At 38.3% G+C, this 22,157-nt stretch overlaps 1 protein-coding gene across 1 annotated transcript in view; it reads left to right on the forward strand.

Moving 5' to 3' along the window:
* Positions 1–22,157, forward strand: part of RARB (retinoic acid receptor beta) — a 550,096-nt gene that overhangs the window by 108,335 nt on the left and 419,604 nt on the right. Inside the window, exon 2 of the mRNA XM_017893406.1 lies at positions 10,574–11,030. Coding sequence (XP_017748895.1) covers positions 10,853–11,030 — 178 coding nt within the window. The 5' untranslated portion in view covers positions 10,574–10,852. The remainder of the gene's footprint in view (positions 1–10,573; positions 11,031–22,157) is intronic.

Raw genomic sequence — 22,157 nt, forward strand, 5'->3', positions numbered from 1 at the left:
GAGGCTGAGGCAGGAAGATTGCTTGAGCCTGGGAGGGTGAGGCTACAGTGAGCCAAGATCATGCCACTGCACACCAGCCTGAGCAGAATAAGACCCTATCTCAAAAAAAAAAAAAAAAAGCATTTGGTCTTGCCTTCCTTATGAAATATCATAATTCTAATGTGTTTTCTGACATTTTTCCACATCAAGGAACACAGAAATTAATATTTGCATGGCCCTTGGTGGTCAGTAAAGAGTGCTAAGGGATGGACTCTTTGAGTCAAGGGCCCCGTTCTCTCACTCTCAGGCCCCACCAAGCCACTAGAGACTGGGAAAAGTCACAGGCATACCTCTAATCCATTTTCTGGTACACCAATTAGAAAACTCTATTTTACTAAATTCAGTTGTGATGTTTCTTTTGACCTCAGGAGGTAAAGGTGGTGGGGAATGAAAAGAGCATGGAATAGGAGAAGACCTGAGTATGGTAACTTCCCTGGCCATAGGTCTTGTTCTCAAAGGAACTGACTGTGTGTCACACAGTATCCAAAATGGGTACTGATTCCTCTCCAAGGGGCTGAGTATGGTGGATGAAGAACAGACCAAGCTACAGTGAGTGCAGACAGAGGTGGTAGGTCAGGGTTGTGTGGTGACAGTCCCAGACTGGCTGCCTGGCTTGACATAAAAATGCAGATCCTAGAAGCATGAGGATACAGTCTGGCCACTGGGGAGAAGGTAGTTGGAAAGAACTAGGTATTTTATCTTTGACCTCAGCCGGAAGGTAGTAGGGGTGAGTGTTGGAGGATGGTCAAGTGATCTCACTTAAGAAATTGATGAGAATGGGTCCAGATATCACCCATAGCCCAATGGATATTGAGCAGCAAGGCTATTAGAGATCCTGATTACCATTATAGGACACTCCTAAGGTGAGCTTAACCTGCTTCATACAGGTGGGAAGGCCAGCATTACTGCAGAGGAAGCATGGGCAACCCACGTGTTCAGTGACCTGACATTCTGTGGCGACTCTGACAGTCCTGACATGTGGAACTATGTGGCCATCTCATTTATTGGACCACAAATAACTCAAATGTACCTTGAAAATTCTTGCTTTTTTGTTGTCTTGATTTTTAAATTCAAATGAATGAAATTGTTAAAAATATATTTATGGCTAGACCTCATTTTCTAGAATAGATATACCCCTCAAAATTATAGGTATGTTGTAATATTTAAATATTAAATACTTATTTAAATCTGCTACTTTGGGGACCCTGTTATGGTTTTAATTACGTGAATTTTTCTTTTATAAGATGAATAAATGTTCCATAAAGTTATTTTCAAATAAAAATGGATATGCATACATACTGAGTTTGACTATAGCAAGTATGCTGTGTCTGTTTTTAACTCTCTATCGTAAATTATAAACTACAACAGCCCAGGAATCTCAGCTGTGTCTCTGTCTTGTTCTTTCCAGCACTGTGTCATTCATGAATGAACACTTCCTAATCCCACTCAGTAACCTATCAGGCTTAATCTCAATGTGGAGGTCGACCTTCAGTCACGGTCTGTAATCACAGTCAACTGAAGATTGTCCACCTTCCTCTTTTAAAAGGGGCAGTTAAGTACTGGGTTAGTATGGTCCTTCTGGGATCTAAGGCCTAGAGAGATAATTTTGGAGTTTGTTTTAAGGAAGAAGAAAGAAAAAATACAAACCAGTTTCAATGGTTAAAGACACCAGCCTCACAATGTCTAGAATGCTGTTCTTGACACTAAAGCCTGACTCAGAAGCACAGTTGTAGCTATTGTGACTCGTTTTGTCTGTTTTTATCAGTACCTTGCCTCTCTGTTCTCTCTCATGTCTCTTGTTTACACGTGGTTTCTCTAGTCTCATGGCTTCTGCCACCTTGCTTCTCTGTATACATTTCCATTTCTATGCCCATCTTCTCTGTGTGTCTTTCTTGGTGTCTTAGGCATTCAAAACCAATCAACAGCAAGGCTCTGATAGGATAGATGGGTCAACATCCAATGTGAAGACTCCCACTGGGCACACTACTACTTCTACACTGTCTCACAGGCTCCTGCCAGCCTGTAGATCTTGTAGATAACTGAATTTCCCTTGAGAACCAAATCCTAGGCCAGTCATTCTGCTTGGCTTGGGAGGATTCCATAATATGTAGCATGGAAACTATTGTACAAGGAGTTGCCTACTACCACTTTTCTCAAAGACAAGCAATGGTACCAGCAGACCTTTAGTCCAATACATCTACACCTACACCTTATGTTTGGGAATCTACATGAAAAGACCTTAGGTGAAGCCTGACTTCAGCATGTGTGTGCAGTGCTAGCAGATGTAACAACTTTGGGTTGAATGACTCCCTAAAAACCCCTGTTTACATTACTGCTCTCATAGTTGATAGAAGTGAAATCTTAGTGTTTTATACATTGTAACATATGTGCATTTCTGCCTATTGCTTTTTCTGAAAGTCATATTTGAACTTTGTTTCTTTAGCAGATGGAATCTTACATATTTTTTTAAATGGCCTAAAAAGAAATACAAGGACATTCTTTATAAGCTTCTTAAAAAAGATTTTACCGTATCAAATGACCCCTCCTGATGCAGAGGAAGCTATTTAGATTTCATCCTTCCTCACTTGGTGGTCTAAGACTCCTTTGTGTTATTTCCTCTAAATTACTCTCTTCTTTCTCCTTTATTCCCAAATTGAAGTAAGAAATGCCTCCTTTTTGGCCAAATTCAAGTTTTTCCATTGTGGCTTCTCTTTAGGTTGAGAGTAATTTTATCAGCAATATTTATGATGAGGATGCTGAATATACGAGAGGTTGCAAAACCACCAGGCATGCAAAACTGACTTCTTTACATCCATGTTTCTTTTCTATCAAGAACAGCAGCAAAAGCAACTGACAGGATTTGTGCTGAGCCTGGCATTTTTGCTGAAAACAGGTATTTGGCTGAATGCATTTGAGACATTTTAAGTGGCATTACCTGGAAGCAATCTCTTAAATAGGGAGGTCTGAACTAAAATACATTGGGAAAAATGGCAATATTTATGTAGTGCCTGTCAAAGCAAAGATTTCCCCACACCAAGTTCTAAATCAGCTAAAGAAGTACAAAAGAATTTGTTGTACTCTATGACAAGACATTTTAAAATCTCTCTTTTCACTTATTTCTGTTTTATATGTTAGCCACATCAGCCATGGTGTGAGTAAATTGCAGCCAGAGGAAATGGATACATTTTCTCCAAAAGTCTTGTCTGTTTTGTTGCTTGGATCACTCTTGAAGGCAGCACGATGTAAAACTAACACTTCTCACCATGTCAAAGTGTTTAGCTCCTGTGTCTCAAGGCCAACTCTAATAACGGTCCTTTCTCCAAGGTAGAGTCTTCAAGAAAGCACATATCAAGTCATCAATGTGTTAAGTGGCATTTGACATTATCCACTATATTTGCAGATGTGTGTCTAAGGCAAGCCAAATCCCATCTTTATTTTATTTATATTTGTAGAAGCATTTGACACAGCCCCATGGCATGTCCATAAGGGCAGGTCAAATCTCACTTTTTTATTATTCAGTTTCAGACTGGTGCTGTTACTGCCTTTCTCTTGCCACAAGGGAATACCAATTTAGCTATTGATTTAATCTTGTCTCAGCTGTGGTCTTGAGTGAACCGTTTCCTCATAGTTAAATTATTATTTAACTCCCTCTTCAGAGAAGACATTTAGAGCTGAAAAGGTTAAGGAATCATCCAGTGTAGGTTTCCCAAACTTATTTGACCACAGAGCTCTTGTTTTTAAACTTAATGAACATCCAGTGACATATAATGGATTAAAAGACATGCACTTTTTCCTGTTCTCAAATCTTCACTAAAATGACAAGAGTTGTAAAAAGTATAAATCATCAAAGGTAACAAGAACATGAGTGATGCTAATCACTGACAAGAGATGGCACCAACTTTTTTGGAAGATGGAGAGCAAATGTGCAGTGTCGAATAAATGAACAAAGTACTGAAAGCAGATTGCTAAGTGTCTAAAGAAGAAGATGAAAAGGGGATGCAAGGAGATACTAGCTGTGGAATCTTGGCCAGTCCCAGAGAGCAGAGGCACCAGCTATCCTGAAACAAGGAAGTGATGATTGAAAGGAAAATTGGTTGTTGTTCCAAGTAAGCAGAAGATAAATTCACTCCTCTACCAATTTTATCTTGATTATTGTAACCATCCCTGGTAAGAAAGGTAAATCTACTCTTTGAAGAAACTAAAGCAGAGGGGTTACTGAGTTCTAGACACCAAGCATGAATATACCATAGGGTGGTAATGATGGACTGAAAACTGAAGGAAGATGTGAAAGACCACATATGTCATAGTAAGTCTGCCAGCAGCCCCAGCCTCATTCCTCCATTCAAATACGAGAGTCTTTCATAAGGTTTGTTTCTTTCCACCCTACCCTGGGCAGATGCTTACAGGATTGCTCAATGGAGTTATCCAAGAGTCCCAAATAAAAAGCCCATAAATCTGACATTTGGGGAGTCCCACAATGAAATAAATGTAGCAGTTATATAACTTTTTATGAAATTCACTCGTTTGACAAGGTTCAGCCATGAGAACAATTTGCAATAAACTTCCTCTTGAATATGAATGGACAGACTAGAGAATTTGGCAGACAATACAAATGAGAAATACGTCTAATGTTAATGGAAATAAAACAGAAAAAAAGTGAAGAGAAAGAGTCAATAATATAGAAAGCAGAATAAAACACTGAAAAGAACATTTCTCTCTTTTCTTTTCTTTTTCTTTTTTGAGATGGAGTGTGGCTCTGATGCCCAGGCTGGAATGCAGTGGCACAATTTTGACTCACTGCAACCTCCGCGCCCCAGGTTCAAGCAATTGATTCTCCTGCCTCAGCCTCCCAAGTAGCTGGGATTATAGGCAGACACCACCATGCCCGGCTAATTTTTTGTATTTTTAGTAGAGACAGGGTTTCACCAGATTGGCCAGGCTAGTCTCAAACTCCTAATCTCAAGTGATCCACCTGCCTCAGCCTCTCAAAGTGCTGGGTTGACAGGCTTGAGAAACCACGCCCCACCTAGAACTGTTCTTAATATCCTAAAAAAAAAAATCAGAAAATATATGGCAGTCATGACAAAGAACAATGTATAAATAAGAAAAGACAGGAAAAACTCTTAGATGTTAAAAATGTGTTACCACAAATGTAAAAATCAATAGAGTAATTGGAAGTTAAAGGTGAGGGTATCTTCCAGAAAGGAGAACAAATGGATGAAGTGGAAATAGAAAATATAGAGAATCAATTCTGAAGGTCTACCATCTAAATAAGATTTCCAAATGGAGACAGCAAAATAGAAGTTAAGGAAGATATTAGCAAAGGAAGCGTAAAATAAAATGTTTCCTAACAGGACTTGAGTCAGCAGATTGAATACATTTACCAAGTGCATAACACAATAAAGCAAGGAAAGGGACCCTTGGGATTAAAGAGAAGAGTACAAGAAATGGAAGAATCTCACACACAGGATCAGAAATCGGAATAATACTGGACTTTTCCAAAGCAATGTAAAAAGCTTGGGGAAATGGCACACCATACTTAAAATTCTGTTTAAAAAAAATGACTTCTAATCCACAATTTTATACCTAGCCAAACTGTTAAACATATGTGAAGTGCGGCATAAAAATATTGTAATTCATGCAGAGTCTCAAAAAATTTACCTCCCACATAACATCCTTCAGAAAACTCTTAGGAAAAAAGCTACCCAACTGCAGAAAGCCAGAAAAGAAAGACATGAGTTTCAGGAAATGGGGATTCCGAAAAAAGAGAGAAGCAATAATAGAAAGTCCTAGTCTGACATCAGTGCATGTGGCTAGGAAAGAAGCCAGTCAGCCCTGGAGCAGGAAGAATGTCTCCGATTGTGGAATTCATCTATCACATGACATGTCAGACAAAATTGTTAGAGATTTAGAAAAGAATTATTCACAGATACAAAGAAGACTAATCAAATTATGTAAATAAAGCTGTTAACTCCAGGAAAAAAACAATTTTATAAGAAAACTATAAATGCAGTATATCACATAACTCAACTGTAACGATATTTATCTGGTCATAATGTAAATATAATGTAAATGATTTTTATTTTTAAAATTGTGATAAAATTATGTTGGGAGTAAGAGGAGAAAGAGGTTTCTGTGTGTGAGCAATAGTTTAAGAGAGTTATAGTAGGAACCAATAGATAAAAAAAAATTTTGACTTGGCACGGTGACTCATACCTGTAATCCCAGCACTTTGGGACGCTGAGGCAGGAAGAACACTTGAGTCCAGGAGTTCGAGACCAGCCTGGGCAACATAGCAAAACCACGTCTCTACAGAAAATACAAAAATTAGCTGGGCGTAGTGACACACATCTATAGTTCCAGCTACTCTGGAGACTGAAGTGGAAAGACTGCTCGTGCTCAGGTGGTTGAGGCTGCAGTGAACTGTGATTGTGCTGCCGCACTCAGGCCTGGGTGACAGAGCGACACCTTGTTTAAAAAAAAAAAAATGAAATGGAAGTACTTGCTTCTGAGGGGAACTGAAGAATGGGAAGGATAGAGAGCTGTTATTCTTTATCAGTCTCAAGCAGGGGTCAGCAAACCATGGCCCATGGGTCAAATTCATCAGGCCGCCTGTTTTTATAAATAATGCTTTATTGGAATACAGCCACACCAAATCATGTATGGATTCTCTGTGGCTGCTTTTGTGCCAAATCAGTTGCTACAACAGGAGAGTCGAGGAGTAGTGACAGAGACTGTATGAACCACAGTCTCAAATATTCACTTTCTGGCTCTTTACAGAAGAAATTTGCCAACCTCATGTCTAGAGCTGTGGCTCTCAAATGTTACTGCATCGGAGTCCTCTGGAGGGCTTGTTAGAACGCAGGTGAGGGGTGGCTCTTTCCAGTGTTTCTGATTCAGTAGGTCTCTCAGGTGTGGCCTGGAGAATTTGTATTTTTAACCAGTTTGCTGGTGATGCTCATGTTGCCAGCTGAGGGACCCGCTTTGAGAATCACTGATCTAAAGAAGCTATTTGACTTTTAAAAATCATGTTGTAAGTATTATGTTTATAAAATAAATTTGAATTGTTGAGAAGTATAAGGTTGGAAACTTACATGCAAATTTGAGCTAAACTTAATGCAAAAACGACGTCTGGTGAATGAAATGTAATAGAAAATCACTCAAATGTTACTTTTAAAATGTTTTCATAGAACCAAAATAATAAACTAGAGAAAAATTATATACATAGGTGTGCAGAAAAATATTTTGTTAATAAGATATCATAGACACAGGCATAAATATTAAGATTTGTAAAGATTACCAAGACCCCACCACTAAATGTGCATGTATCATTCAAGCGGTTAGTGAGTAAACCAATCATGCTTCCTCCTATCTGGCATCTTGTTTATCAAAGGCAGATTATTGCATAACAGTATGAACTATGCAAACAATTATTTTAATCTTTTTTTTTCACTTATTTTCTAGAAAATGCAGTTTGAGAAACGTGACATAAAGCCTACTTCTCTTCACTTGACCCCTTTTACAGAATCTGAAACTGATACCCAGAGAATCTCTTGGCTGGTAGATCCAAGACCTTCTAACCCAGTCTCTGCTTCCTTCCTCTCTTCCTACCAGCTCCTGTTTGCTTTGCCTGAGGTGGTGAAGGAAAGAACCCCAGATGAGCCCAAACTCAAATCAAGCTTAAAGAAAAAAGAGCACTGCTAATCTTTTTTTCTAAAAGCCTGAAACAAAGGAAATTCTCTGCTTCCAGGAATAGCCTTAATCAGTCACATATGTGAACATAGACCCAGTGACTGCTCAGACAATTTTCCACCAACCTAATGTCGGGATTTTCTCGACACATTGGTTTTTTTTTTTTTTTTTTTGCCTATTATCAGTATAAGTAGTTAAAAAAAAAAAAATCCCAGACATGATACCAGACCTCTCCACCAGACAGGCAAGATGCTGACAATCTGCAGTGTTTGAAAGCAAAGAGAAATGAAGGATTATTGAGGGTGGAATAATGGTTTTTTCCCAACCAGTCCCTGGTTGGTTAAAAAAAAAAACAAACAAACAGCTTTAAAAATCAGAATTGTGCCCTGCGGGGGTGGGTTTGCTGAACTGTCAGCTCCACCAGTTAATGAGGTAGTTTGTCAAATGGAGATAGAAAGACCATTTATAACAATGCTGTGCTTTGTGTGTGATTTAAAAATCAAATTGAGTGGAAACTCAGCAAATACTAAATGGTATTGTTTATTTTCTAATTAATTTGCTACAAACTACAAAATAAAACTATTGAATATATTGGATAATGTATGCTTTTAAGAAGAATAAGCATCGAAAGCACCTCTGAGATAAAAAGGATTCAGAGGCTGTTTACTTTCTTTTCATCAGAGAAACAAGTTGTAGTTAGAAAGTTTGAAAAAGGCGTTGATATTTTGGGGGGGATTTTTAGAGTTCGTGTGTTGTATAAGCTAACCGGCAATGTCATCTCCTTTGTAAGTTCAGCGGAGTACTAGGGGGCCTGGGACCATATGGTCTCACTGTTGACACTGTTCGTTTTTAATATTAATAGGCCGGGGATTCAAGGCCCTGGGGCAGATGTCATCTGAGTGAGGACAGAAGCAAACATCACAACTGCTCACTGAGTTTTTCCACTGTCGAGTACAACCAGCATAACATTGGCGTTCAAGATACATAAGCTTAGGTTGGCAGAGGGGCAAGAGCAGAGAAGGTGATTCAAATTCTGGCTTACCGAGGGCTTACTCTGTGACATTGAGGGAAATTCACTGAAACTCCCTGAGACTTACTCTTCTCATCTGGAAAATAAAAAATATCTGCCTTAGAAGGGTTAGAGCTTATAGTGAGGTGCCTCACATGTGGTAAATAGCCAGTGAAAATGATATTTGATTAGAACACTGTGGGGTTTATAAGAAACAAACCGACTCACTTCACAAACTGAAGTCAAGAAGCCTTAATGAGTGATTGTTCTCAACCTCACCCAGGTCCCTTGTTTGCTTCCTTACTTCAAGGATATAAGCTTTAATCCTAATATTCTTTTGCTGGGATTACTATAATATAGTCTCCCTGCCCTAACCCCAAAACCTCTTGTCTATTCCAGCAAGCTTGTTGTGAGAAGCATATTATTTTGACATAACAAACATGTTAACGTTAATAGAAACTTTTACCAAGTGTTTACTATTTACCTCATGTTTGCTATATACCAGGCACTGTTTTTCTGTTGTATTACCTCATTTAATCCTCACAATACCATTCTGAAGTAAATTCTAGTATTCTTATTTTATAGGAAAAAAATAACATATTGAAAGGACAAATAATTACCTGAGAGGCAGAATTATTTGAGCTGGACAGACTGGTTCTAGAATCATGCTCTTAACAACTGCTCTATTCTGGCCTTGAAGTACTCTTGTTTTGTGCCACATGAATCTCTCTTTGTGTGTGTGTGTGTGTGTGCCACATGAATACGTTCAGAGGCTGCCATTCAGTGGGCAGAGTTTGGGAGCTTCTAATTAATATTGGTTATCAGGTCTAAGGTGAGGCTGTGAAGTTTACATCCAGCCTGCTCTAGAATTTAAGCTTCTTCTATTGCCAATCTCAAGGAATCCTAGGTGTTGAGCGTCTCTGGATTGTCCTTCATGGATCATGGGCAGTTTAGACTTCTTTCACAATATGACCTTAATCAAAAGTTGTTAAAACTAGCAACTCAGTGAAGGCAGAAATCACGTTAGTGTTCTTTGGCACTATATATATCTCTAGTTCCTACATTAGCGCCTGGCACATAATAGTGAGATTTGATTGGTGAGTAGGTGATTGGATAGACAGACAAATGGGTCAACAAATGGATGGATAGATGGATGCACAACTGTGAAAGATGTTGATAATAAAGAAATGATACATAATATTTTACTCTCTCTCATTAGGTTATAGTTTCTCCCATAATTTTATTTATCTTGGCTACATGACTTCAAATAGCCACAGTAAAATCCAAAGTTATTCATATAAAAGAAGTAAAATTTGGAAGCATATCAGTTAGAATAGCGTTAAATAGTTTCCCTAAAAAAGCAAGAAAAAAATTTCATTCATTCAACTAATACATACTCAGGGTCTCTCCTTTGTCAGGTACTCTTGTAGGGGCTTAAAGCATAACGGTTAACAAAAACAGTCTGCCCTCCTGGTGAGTGCATGCTAATGGGGGAGACAGACAAAAACAAACACTCCCACATGTAATATATCAAGTTGTTTAACTGCCATGGAGAAAAATTAAGCAGAGTGATACAGCGAAATAACATAGGAGTGGAGGGTTTTGCTATTTAATATCAGATGGTCAGTTATTTTTAAATTGTGTAAAAGTTGTAGTCTATGTTAGAATGTGAGAAAAGAAAATTAACACTCTTTGGGAAGTAGTAACTGTAGGAAGACAAGGAATTAGGAGACCTGGATTAGTATTGGAAATGTTTTGTGTAATAACTTGATAAAGAGGGAGTGATTTTTTCTTTGTGATATATACATATGTTTTTGTTTTTTTTTCTTACAGAATTAACAGCTCTGAAAATTGAAGGTGCTAGCGTTGCCCCGGTCTTGAACTGAGAAGCTGAACTACGAAAGCATCCTTCCTGTAATCAGTGTAACAAAATGAGAGGCGGAAAAGCCGTGCTGGGAAGAAGCAAAGTCATCAATTGAACCATCTTGACTTTGGCCCAGAACACAGCTCAGCCTCAACTCCTACAGTGCATTTACCTCCCTCACTTTCGTTCAAGACCTGGAGTGATGTATTCCTGCTCCAGAGCACCTTTCTTTCTGTGAGGCCCGAAACATGACCACTAGCGGCCACGCATGTCCGGTCCCAGCAGTGAACGGACACATGACTCACTATCCAGCCACACCCTACCCATTACTTTTTCCACCTGTCATCGGAGGACTTTCCCTGCCTCCTCTCCATGGCCTTCATGGACATCCGCCTCCGAGTGGATGCAGCACCCCATCACCAGCAAGTAAGTCCTGCTGGATTTGCTCTCTTTTCTCTTGGTTGATTGGATGAAGGGACCTGAGAAAACAGGATGGTTGGTATCCCGGGCAATTTCCCATTTCGTTGGCTGCTGGTTTCTTTTGGTCTTGAATTCTACTTTTAGTTCTGTGGAAAGAGATATGATTTGAAACTAGATAAGTGGCAAATTTTAGAATTCAGCCCGTTCAAAGCTGCTTTGGTATTTTGTTCTATTTCATAAAATGCAAACACAAAACGTAATGAGCATATGGGGTAAACATCTGTGGTCAGTACCTAAAGAAATTGGCCATGTGATAAATAATGGAAGCAGTGAATTAGGAGATGATACCATAAAAATCACTAATGATAATACTAGAGTTAAAATCTATTTTGGTTGTGAGATCTCCTTTGAATCTTGTACTTATTTCCTGTGTACAAATGATATCTGTAATTGTTCTCAACTTCCCATAGACCTTTGCTACCGATTCCTATCACATTAAGCTTTTTTAGTGTCCTTGACACCTTTTGTTTCTGTACTAGCTATTTCTTATCGCAGATCTTCCCTTAAATTTTCTGTGTAAGGTTCTATAAAATAAAAATAGTCAAAGTTAGAATTCTCCAAGACTGATACAACTTCCACATTGAAATGTCTATATCGTGCAATTTTTAGAAAGTTCTGCCTGTTTAAAGACAAACTGTGGTAGCCAGCGAGCTTTTCCACCTGTTAATAATAACTTACTTGGTTTAGCATCTGGAGGTGAAAAGGCATATTGATTTAACAACAGGCATCCACAGCATGTTCTCCAAGCTCTTTCTGGCTCAGAGCAACAGGAGCTCTTTGTAACTCTTCCTGGTGATTGTTTTGCATTTTGCTTCTCTTTAAGGACTTCCCCCAAATATTAGCGTGGTATCATTGGGATACCACCTTAATCTTTCTATAGTTTGCTCTTCGTGCCTTCACTCAGTCCTTCTACTACACCCTTAGCTCACTGAAAGCAGGGAGCTTGTTCTACGTATGTAGAATCCCTAGTGCAGTGCCTTCAAAAATAGTAGGGGATGGATGTTTGGACGGACAGACAGACTGACAGATAGGCAAACAGATGGCAGATTTTCACTTTTGGGATGTTGATTGCAATTATAGTGCTCTATCATTCCTGATAAACAGTGACTTGATTTGCTGATGACTCTTTCCTTCTGTGTTTTGAATTTCTGGCTTGATCATATGACCCTAATGTCTCTGGAATTGCCTAAAACCCTTCTCCCATGCTTCTGAAGTTCAAACTGAAAGTTGAAGCAGCCAAAGTGGCTTATTGACTATCCAGAGAAATGGACATAGTACCAGCACTCAAAATATCTTGCTGACTCAAGTGCTGTTTCAAATCATGTTCACCCAATATGCAAATGATGTAATGAAATTACTTTTAGCTAGCAAATGAGGAGGTCTAAATGATTGATAAAGTCATTAAAATTTCACCTATGAGCCTCTAATCCCATTGCTCAACTGGCCTGATAGCACATTTTAACAGGTTTCTTTCCTGAGATCAGAAGCATATTTTGTAGATGTAGCCAAGAAATTGAGATATGAGTAGGATTCCCATGCTGAATGATCAAATTTAGCAGATTGAGACTCTAAGGCAGCCTGAAACCTCTAGGTTCCCAAAAGCAACTCTGGGCTTTAGGTTTCTTTGGCTACTGATTTATTTTATTTTATTTTATTTATCTTTCATTGATTTATTTTTTTGAGATGATATCTCTCTCTGTCGCCAGACCAGAGAGCAGTGGTGTGATCTTGGCTCACTGCAACCTCCACCTTCTGGGTTCAAGTGATTCTCCTGCCTCAGCCTCTTGAGTAGCTGGGACTACAGGCACGCACCACCACACCCAACTAATTTTTGTATTTTTAGTAGATACGTGGATTCACCATGTTGGCCAGAATAGTCTCAGTCTCTTGACCTGGTGATCTGCCCACCTCAGCCTCCCAAAGTGCTGGGATTATAGGCGTGAGCCACCGCACCTAGTTTTGGCTACTACTGATTTTAAGGAAAATGTGGAGCATATTAAATGGAAGAGTGGTTGAGATATATCATATCTAAGCCTCTTTTCCACTCAAAATACAAGGTAATTATTTTTATTTCACAGTTACCAATAAAGTACAAGATGCCATTACTATTAGATTGAACTATAATGCAGTTGTCATTTTCTAGATCAAAACTGGTTATATATAGATTCAACCTTTGGAAAGAGAGGGTTTGAAGTTCAAAAAAAAAAAAAAGGATAAATAATTGATGACCTTTTTCTTGAAGGCCTTGTAAGCAGAATGCTAAGTAACTGCACCTTGAAATGTGTTTGGAGAAGGGGCAGAAAAAGGACTAGGTACAGAAAGTTCAGGCTGGAAACATCAAAGATGACTTACTTCATACCCTAATACCTTGTTTTATTATTTCTTGCTACAGTCGAAGCACATGAAAGCTGCTCAGATGGAAATGATTAGAAGAAGTCACTGTGAATATGACTCTGTTAGTTGGCCCTCAAAGGAGGAATTGTCTTTGTTAAAGCCCATGTTTTCAAAAGTTCCTAGAAAAGGATAAAGTCTTGAAAATGACCCACAGACTTGGCTAAAAATAAATTTAAGGTTTTATCCATGTACTGAGATTAGTAGGAAGGTAGCCAAATTCTGTAAAGACTCAATAACTAGCAACACACGTACTTGGGTGGAAAAGCTGACCAATGTGGAATATAAAGGGAATAAACATAATGGAGAATGACTGTAAAGAGATTCATGTCATTGAACTGTAGGACTTACTGATATCTCTTTTGTTATCTGTACGTGTCTTGATTCTGCAGCTCACTAGAAAGAATAAATTCTACTGCCCCTGTAGTGAAGGTCTGTCAGCACTAAGTAATTGTAAAGGCTCAAGAATTCTCTACCTCAAAAGCAAGTAAGAACAATTTCCATAGCAGCTACTGAAGTTATACCTGCTCCTCACCCTTTCCTCATTCACTTCTGACTCTGGTCAGCCTTATCTCCTAGACCTGAACCTGAGCTCTGCATATTGAACTTCTCTAAGCCTACAGCACAATGACTCCATTCCCACACGTAAACATGTCCTTGATGTTGTATCTATTTTGCAGTCATTTAACCTCTCTGAATTTCTGTTCTATCAACTATGTTATTTACAGGACAGCCTTTTACTATGTATCTAAATCTTTTAAGAATGAAGGTGGAGTCTAAATTAGGAAGAAAACTTGTACTATAAAGGGGTGAAATCAGGTCATCCCCAAAATCTTTTCAACTCTAATAGGCGATGATTTCACGTAACTCAAGTTTCTCCTGGTCCACATGCCATTTACAGGGGTGGGCCCTGTTCTTTTGCAGTGTGGAATACTTGGCTATTAGTATGATCATTTGTGACCTCTGACAATTCAGAGGGGAAGATGTGGCCACTTTTCAGAAGGTCTGTTCTCAAGAGATTTCTACCTTAAAGAAGAAAAGATATTTGCAGAAGAGAACTTGAAAGCATCTTCTGTGTGTACATGCCCTTGTCTTTGCATTCTGACTTAATTTTTACAGCATAGAGTCTCTCTAAGCTTAGAACACAGGGAACATATGAAAAAAGGGGGAGTTAAAATATATAATAAGAAAAACTACCATGCATTGAGCACATCCTGGATTACCCACAGAGCATTTAGTGTATGCCATTCTTAGTCTTTTTAATAGCCTCGACGTCACTGCCAGGACATTACAGAAGTTCCATTTTACAGATAAAGACCAGCAGGCTTAGAGAGAGTAAAGAGTTTACATAACCAGTTAATGTTGGAGTCAAATTCCACATCCAGACCTTGAGACCCCAGAGTGCATGTCTTTCCCAGTTTTTTGGGCAGTGAGGCTAGTATAATCCCCTGGAAAATTCACAGCCCCATCGTGGACATCTTTTTTTCCACGATGTTCCAGAGAGTCCTTGGAGATGATGGCTATTTAAAGGACCTTGCATCCTCTTTAATTTAATCAACTACTATGGAAGCTACTATCGGTTTTCATCACAATGGAGATTTGAAAGCGTGCCACCGCAGTGCCTTTGATAAGCATGACTTCCAATGGGAGAGGAGCCTGATCTGCTATGCCAGGGAACACTCAAAATATTATGTGGTAGGGCTCTCTGTGAGAGTTGGACAACTGTCTGTCTGTCTGTCTTTATATTCCTTTCATGGCTGCTTGTTCTGTTTTATTGCTGCACATGTGCTTTTTATAGGTTGTTGCAAGCTGGAAAATATTGTTAAGTGTTTTGGCTTCAGAACCTCTCTCAGAATGATCTTAGTTTAACTCCAGCATCTTAAAATGCGAATTCTTTTCCCTTGCTTCTTTAATGATCAGAAAGTGCTCTCCTGTCAAAATCACAAAATAGGGTATTTGCTTAAAAAATCCCAACCTTCTGGAGAGACAGGCTGTGCAATCTCAGAATTACCAATGACAGAACATAAAATGAGTCTTGTTTCTATTTTTTTGTCTTAAACTAAGAAGAGCCTTGTTACCTAGCTTGTCTAAAGCAGGGTGTGCTCACAGATTGAATTTCCTTCTTACATGTTAGGGACAATTGGCTCAGAGGTGTGGATCCTGTTTTAGATATAAGCAGATTGATGGCAAGTAAATCCAACTCATTAATTTCTACCGTCACCTTTTACTCCGTAGTCTTGTCTTCTTCCTGTTGAGTTATATTTGTCCTTAAACTTACACAATGACTCTACTGGACAGGAATCACATTTGATTTTAAGATATCAGGGACTTAATATATTGCTGGTATTTTGTGAAAGTCAAACATAATAGTATCGTTTATATCTGTGTATCCTTACGTTGTTAAACCAAATAAAAATAAGTGGAAGTAAGACACTTCTTGGGAATTTGAGTAAACTCAGTTATAACAGTTTTGCCCATTTCACCTGCCTTTGATCATTGGCTTAGGGGGATCAAAGGCTTTGAATGTTTGAGAAATAGAGTTTATACTGTTGACATAATGGAACTATTTTAGTGGACTTTCTTAGGCCCAGAGTCATATGTGTATTATTTTAAGAGACCGTTCCTTAAAGGTGAATAGGTATTGATTACTTCAGTGCCTCTCTTCCCCCAAAATACAAGAATCTTTGTGTCTTTTTGGTGTTTCTACCATTTCCTCAGACTCTGGTTGAGTATAACATGTATTAAGTAATCACGTTGCCATTAAAAGTAATGGCAAGAACCATGATTACTTTTGCATCAATCTAATAATCCTCAGAAGAGTTCTAATGAGGGGCTGAGCTCATCCTGTTTTTTGATCCTTACCCCCCAAAGGGATCAAGAATATATGAACATGAATTAAAAACAAAAAGAATATCATTCACTTTCATCAAATTAACTACAATGCCCAAAGGAGTGTCCCAATTGTGGAAGTGTGTCCCTAAGTAGAGGTAGGCTTTCAGTCCATAGAGGCCATCATAAAGACAGGAATGAATTTACCTTCAAGTTACTCCTGCCAATCATTTTTTTACCTCTGGAGGACATGATGAAAGAATATATACAAGGAAGGGCTAAGAATGGAGAAAAGATGGAGTAATGGTTTAAGAATTTGTATTAGAATTCCTTTAGATAAAGACATCCCGGTTGTATTTATTAGATAGTTAAAATGTAGACATTTAAAAGAGCATTTTGACCTTATAAAATTGAACTTTGGAAAAGTTAGAATCATGACAATGGCTTTGAGTTGACTGAGTTCATTATAGAAAATGAGACTTTCCATATCTCATGTTCTAAAGTTCTGCCTCAATGAACTCATCCATCTGCAACTCCTATCGATTTCAGATAGGCTATATTCAGATGACCTTGAGTGATGGGAGATTAGCCTCCATGCAGGTAGGTGGACATGAGGTCAGGTGGAGTGGCCTGGGCCGCCATCAGGATGTACCCCAGGCAGTCCCACAAAAGCTCTGGTGATTTATGCCTTGTCACTGACATGATGCAGCACCTTATTCTGTCTTTGTTTCTATGTTTTCTCCTTTAGTTCCCTCTGACATTTGAATGAATCTTTGTAATTTTATGTAGAAGAAGAGGGAGGGGGAGAAAGAAAGAGGAAGGTAGAAAAAGAGGGAGAGAGAGAAAGAACGAATCTAATTAGTCCTGTTATTTGAGCACCTCCAAAAACTTAGGGCTCCCAGACCAACTAATGGGCGGGTGGTACCATCAATTCCCTTGATTTTTTTTAACCTTGCTATGAAAATTAACTATCAAAAATAACATTTATTTTGCTACATATATTACCTCTGTCTGCCAACAGGAAAAGGGAAATAGAGAAGGTAAGATCCAGGTAATCAACTTTTCTAAGTTTGCTCACTGGTGGGGCTGGGCTTGAACTCTTCTTGTTCTGACCAAAGTCAGTCCTCTTTTCATAAGTCTATGTTTGCTGTGGATATTGAGGGGACACACAGATTTTTAAAGCACTGTGTCTGTCTTTAAGGATGTTGGATTCCTACTGAGAAATCATAATCACTGAAAACCATTGAAATCTAAAACCCTGATCTCTCTTTGCCCTTCAGGACCTAGATTTTATAAAGCTTGTAACAGTCTCTCCCACCCGGGTACCCACTGTGCATCCTAAGCACTTTGATTTACTATGCATGTCTTCTTCTGCTGTCTTTAGTTGTTTTCATAACTTTTCCTCCTCTGCTTGTCTGTTAATCTAATACATCGGACATAGTGGAAACCCATTTCATCTTTGTGGGATGATTGAATCAATGGTTCTTGCTGGTGGGAATTTTAGAAACTTGTAGATATGCTTTTGGGTGCCATGCTCATTGGGAGCACTGTAGAGATTTAGTGGGCAGAGGCTAGGAGGCTGAATGTCCTTCAATGTATGCGATAGTTGCAAATAATAAAGAAGTGCCTCGTATTCTCATGACTTTTCGATGTCCCACCAGGCATTCCTGTTAAGAACCACACCCCGACCAAATAAATTATGATGAACTGATCCTAAATCATAACTTCATTTTACATATAAATGCAAAACATTGTTTTATGCTTTTATTATACCCTAAATTATTTAGGACATTAATTGCCGTGCAAGTCAATAGTAGGTTGATCTTTGTTCTGTTGGGAACTTTTCTGAGAGTCATTCATCATTTTATAAAACCATGTCACTGATGGCAGTGCTGTTCTTGGTATTCAAGTTGCCAATACCACAAACTTGTATCAGTCTGCATTCATAGCTAAAACATTCACTGTAATTATGCATAGAGGGGCAAGCATCTTATCACTTCTTTATGCCTGAACAATTACACATTGAAATAACCATACTTTATTACAAATTACATTTTTCCATCTATCCTTGGTATTGCAGTCAGAGAAATGTATTAACTTCTTTGGAATTACATGTGTAGCTGGCCTATATTACCTATGACTTTCATTTTGGAATCATACAGCACGTGATATATGTTGCTAAAGGAAGCTTTAGGCCCAAAGGGTTGAGAATTTTTGAAATGAATGAGTGAATGAATGAACATATGAATGAATTAGCGAAAAAATAACTAATAGTGTGAAATAAACTGACTAGAAAATAAATGCTCTAGCTGTGAAGAGGAGAGGAAGGGAGTTTATAAGTGAGATGGACAGAAGAGGGCTTGCAACACCAGAACCAGCGATTATGCCAGCCGTGGGGTAGTGGGCATGGTGCTGGGAAGAGCCATATGCAGAAGGCCCAGAAAAAGCAGGAAAGTTTCCTGTCTTGGATGGCATATGGGGTTAGGAAGGAACCATCTGGCCCTTGCCTTCATTTCTTGATGTGTAGCCAATGTAGCCAATGTCCCCAAAGGGTACAAAAGGGACTCAAAGGTATTGTTACAATGCATTCACTCTTCTGATATATATTTAACACATATGTGTTGTTTCAGGTATTGTGTTAGACACCTCAGAAGCTCTGTGAGAATTTTCTGGGTAAATCCATGAGAATGATGGGTTTTCACTTGTGTGGGGTGTCAGGTTCTATCTCCAATGAAACATTATATTAGTATTTAGCAGGAACAATTCTAAAATTATTATGGGTTAAATTGCGTCCTCCAAAGAGATGTTGAGGGCTTAACCCCCAGTACCTGTGAATATAGCCTTATTTGGAAATAGGATTGAGTTAAGATGAGGCCATTAGCGTGGGCCCTAATCTGGTATGACTATGTCCTTATAAAAAGGGGAAATTTAGACAAAGAAATAGAGACACATGTGAAGATTGGAGCTAGCTGCCAAAAGCCAAAGACTGCTGGCAAGCCACCAGGAGCTAGGAGAGGGCATGGAGCACATTTCCCCCACAGCTCTTAGAAGGAGCCAACCCTGCCAGCACCTTGGTTTTGGACTTCTGGCCTACAGAACTGTTTGTGGCATTTTGTGACAGCAACTCTAGCAAACTGATACAGGGACCATAACTTCTTACTACTAAAAGAAAAAACTATGTTTTGAAACTTTCTCCCTCTAAAATATCCATTAATTTGTTTATTTTCTCATAATTTTATCCTTATAATGACTTTCTTTTCTTACTGTATGTGGCTTCTTTGGCTTGGACTAATGAATAATATTTGAAGAAAAAAATTTTTTTATTACTACATAGCCAATCTGTCTTCGTCCTGGCAGCTACAAGTCCATGATTATAATTCACAATGTTCACAATTTTTCAGAATGAATTTCTTTCTCTTCCTCTGGTTTTCATTTTGTCTTACTGGATGGCAAACTCCCATCTCCTTTCTTGACCTCAACATGTTCTCTTTAATATTCATTTTATTCTTCATTTTAAAACCTTTGCCTCAAAACCCGGCAGGATTACTCATCACTGTCAAATTGGAGTCTGTGAGATTCTTCAGAAAAACCATTCATATTACAAATTCATATTTAAGTTTCAGTTACCGAGGGATTATTGGTGGCAGTGATCTTATTATAATTATCAGTTCTGTATTATCTTGAACATCACTTTATTGACTTCTCTGGCAGTCTCTCTTTAGGATTTGTATACTATACATTTATCATACAAACTTCTGTATTGACTTTGCCTCAGCTTCTAGTGTCCAAAATTATTGGACAGTCTTTCAACAGTCAAATTTTAACGACTCCTCTGTCCAGCCCTAGCGTCTCTCCTGCAATAACACTTACTATCTTCTCCCTTATACTTAGAGCTAATTTTGTTATGTAATTAATTCTACACACTGCTGGCATCCTGGTCTTTATATCTGTCCCCATTAGTTCTCCTTATCCAAGATTCTTTTAGTTTCTTATGGCCAAAAGCCTATGTAAGCTTCTTTGTGGTAACCTAGGGTTTCACCACATTTAAACTTTACTAAAGGATTCTGGCCCTAACTACCTAACTAAATCCCTCCCTGGTTAACTTGGCCCCTATCCTTGTCTTTTTATGTTAATCAGATGAATCAAACTTAATAGTATGAAAATCTACAAATACAGAGTTTAAGTTTTTTTTCGAGTTAGTGCCCAAATCTGAAAAAAGCCATTGTACCTTTTGGTGGAAATGACTGCTTTTCAATAAGAATGTGCATTGATAATTTAGTCTTGAGATCCTTTGCCAAATGCCCATAAGCTTTGCAAATATTTAGACAAAATAAAAAAAAAATGGGACATTTTGAGAGTAAGGCTAGTGTTTATCTGTGGGTTTGTGGGCACAGGTGACAGCAGAGAGTTATCTGGCTGTTGTTTCATGGTGAATCACATGTGGTCCTGTGAGAAATACTACTCAGAGACTGCCCCTAACCTCTAGGAGCTTATAGTTAACTCAGAACTAATAATTAGGAAATGTTCGTCTTGTTGAACCACAATTGATGTTAGTGTTGAAAATCTAGGGGAGTGGGTGGGGGATGCAGAAAGATAGGAGGTTGAAAATGGGGGTGAGAAAGAGGTTGCTGCTTACAGACTCAGTCTGTGTCCTTTGACAGATTTTTAACCTCTCTGAGCTATTTTCTCTGTAAAATAAGGATAATTTATCTTCCAAAGATTATGATGTTGATTATGATCAATTTCCATCAATTGATACATGTAAACTACTTATAACAGTGGTATAAGAGTAAAAAGTAGGCTAAGTATGATGACTCACACCTATAATCGCAGCACTTTGCGGAACTGTCAGGAGGATCACATAAGCTCAGGAGTTGGAGACCACGCTGAGCTATGATGACATCTTTGCACTCCAGCCTGGACAGCAAAGCAAAACCCTGTGTCCAAAAAAAAAAAGAGAGAAAAAACTGAGTAAATAATAGCATTCATTGTTATTATCCATGCTTTGCAGCCACAATTCATCCACTTACTAGTAAAAATCTTGTTGTCACAGGACAATCATTCCCTTAATTATGCATTCTAACTTCCAAAATGCAAGGTCTTTCTACATGTGCATGTGCTTTTCCACATATTTCTAAAGTTTACATTAGGCATATGGAAGTTTTCACTTCATAGAGCTTATATCCTGCCAAGATTTTTTTTTTAATTTAAGAATTCTCAAGGGGGCAATCCTAAGTTTGGGTATTGGAAAAGACATTTTTTCATAAGTAAGCTTGCCCTGATGAATAATTTTATATTTATCATAACGAGTTCACATCCAAGAAATACACAACATTTAAGGCTATTTTTCATAGATGAGGGTCCTTTAGAGTCAGAGAACTTAAAGACTGAACTTCCTTTTCTCTTAGGACCTGCAGGGTCTGCATGTCACTTTGTCCTTTATAAACAGTCTGTAATAATGCTTGATTTAATTTCAGTGATGTTTATAATAATGAACACTTTCCAACACTAATATTAATTGCTTAATGGTTATGGAATTGGCCAAACAAAAAGAGGTACCTAAGGAGAAAATTAACCTTGACGTTTCATACAAGTGAATAGTGTTTTAATGATAACCACATGGTTCAAAAGAACTCTACCCTTAAGAATATTTAGTAAATCTTTTTTTTTTTTTTATCAGAATCGCTTTTATTAGAATACCAAAACAGGAATTTCTGTGAGTCCTGATGGAAATCTCTGAGACATTTAAATAAAGTGACTTTCATAGCCACATTGACTTCTGTCCTGACCTTGTGTAGGCAATTTTAGAGTTTGTTTTTCATTTTTTTCTTCTGTAAGAAATCTCATTCCAGA

Source organism: Rhinopithecus bieti, unplaced genomic scaffold (genome assembly GCF_001698545.2).
Source record: "Rhinopithecus bieti isolate Rb0 unplaced genomic scaffold, ASM169854v2 scaffold_23460, whole genome shotgun sequence".
Taxonomy (NCBI): Eukaryota; Metazoa; Chordata; class Mammalia; order Primates; family Cercopithecidae; genus Rhinopithecus; species Rhinopithecus bieti.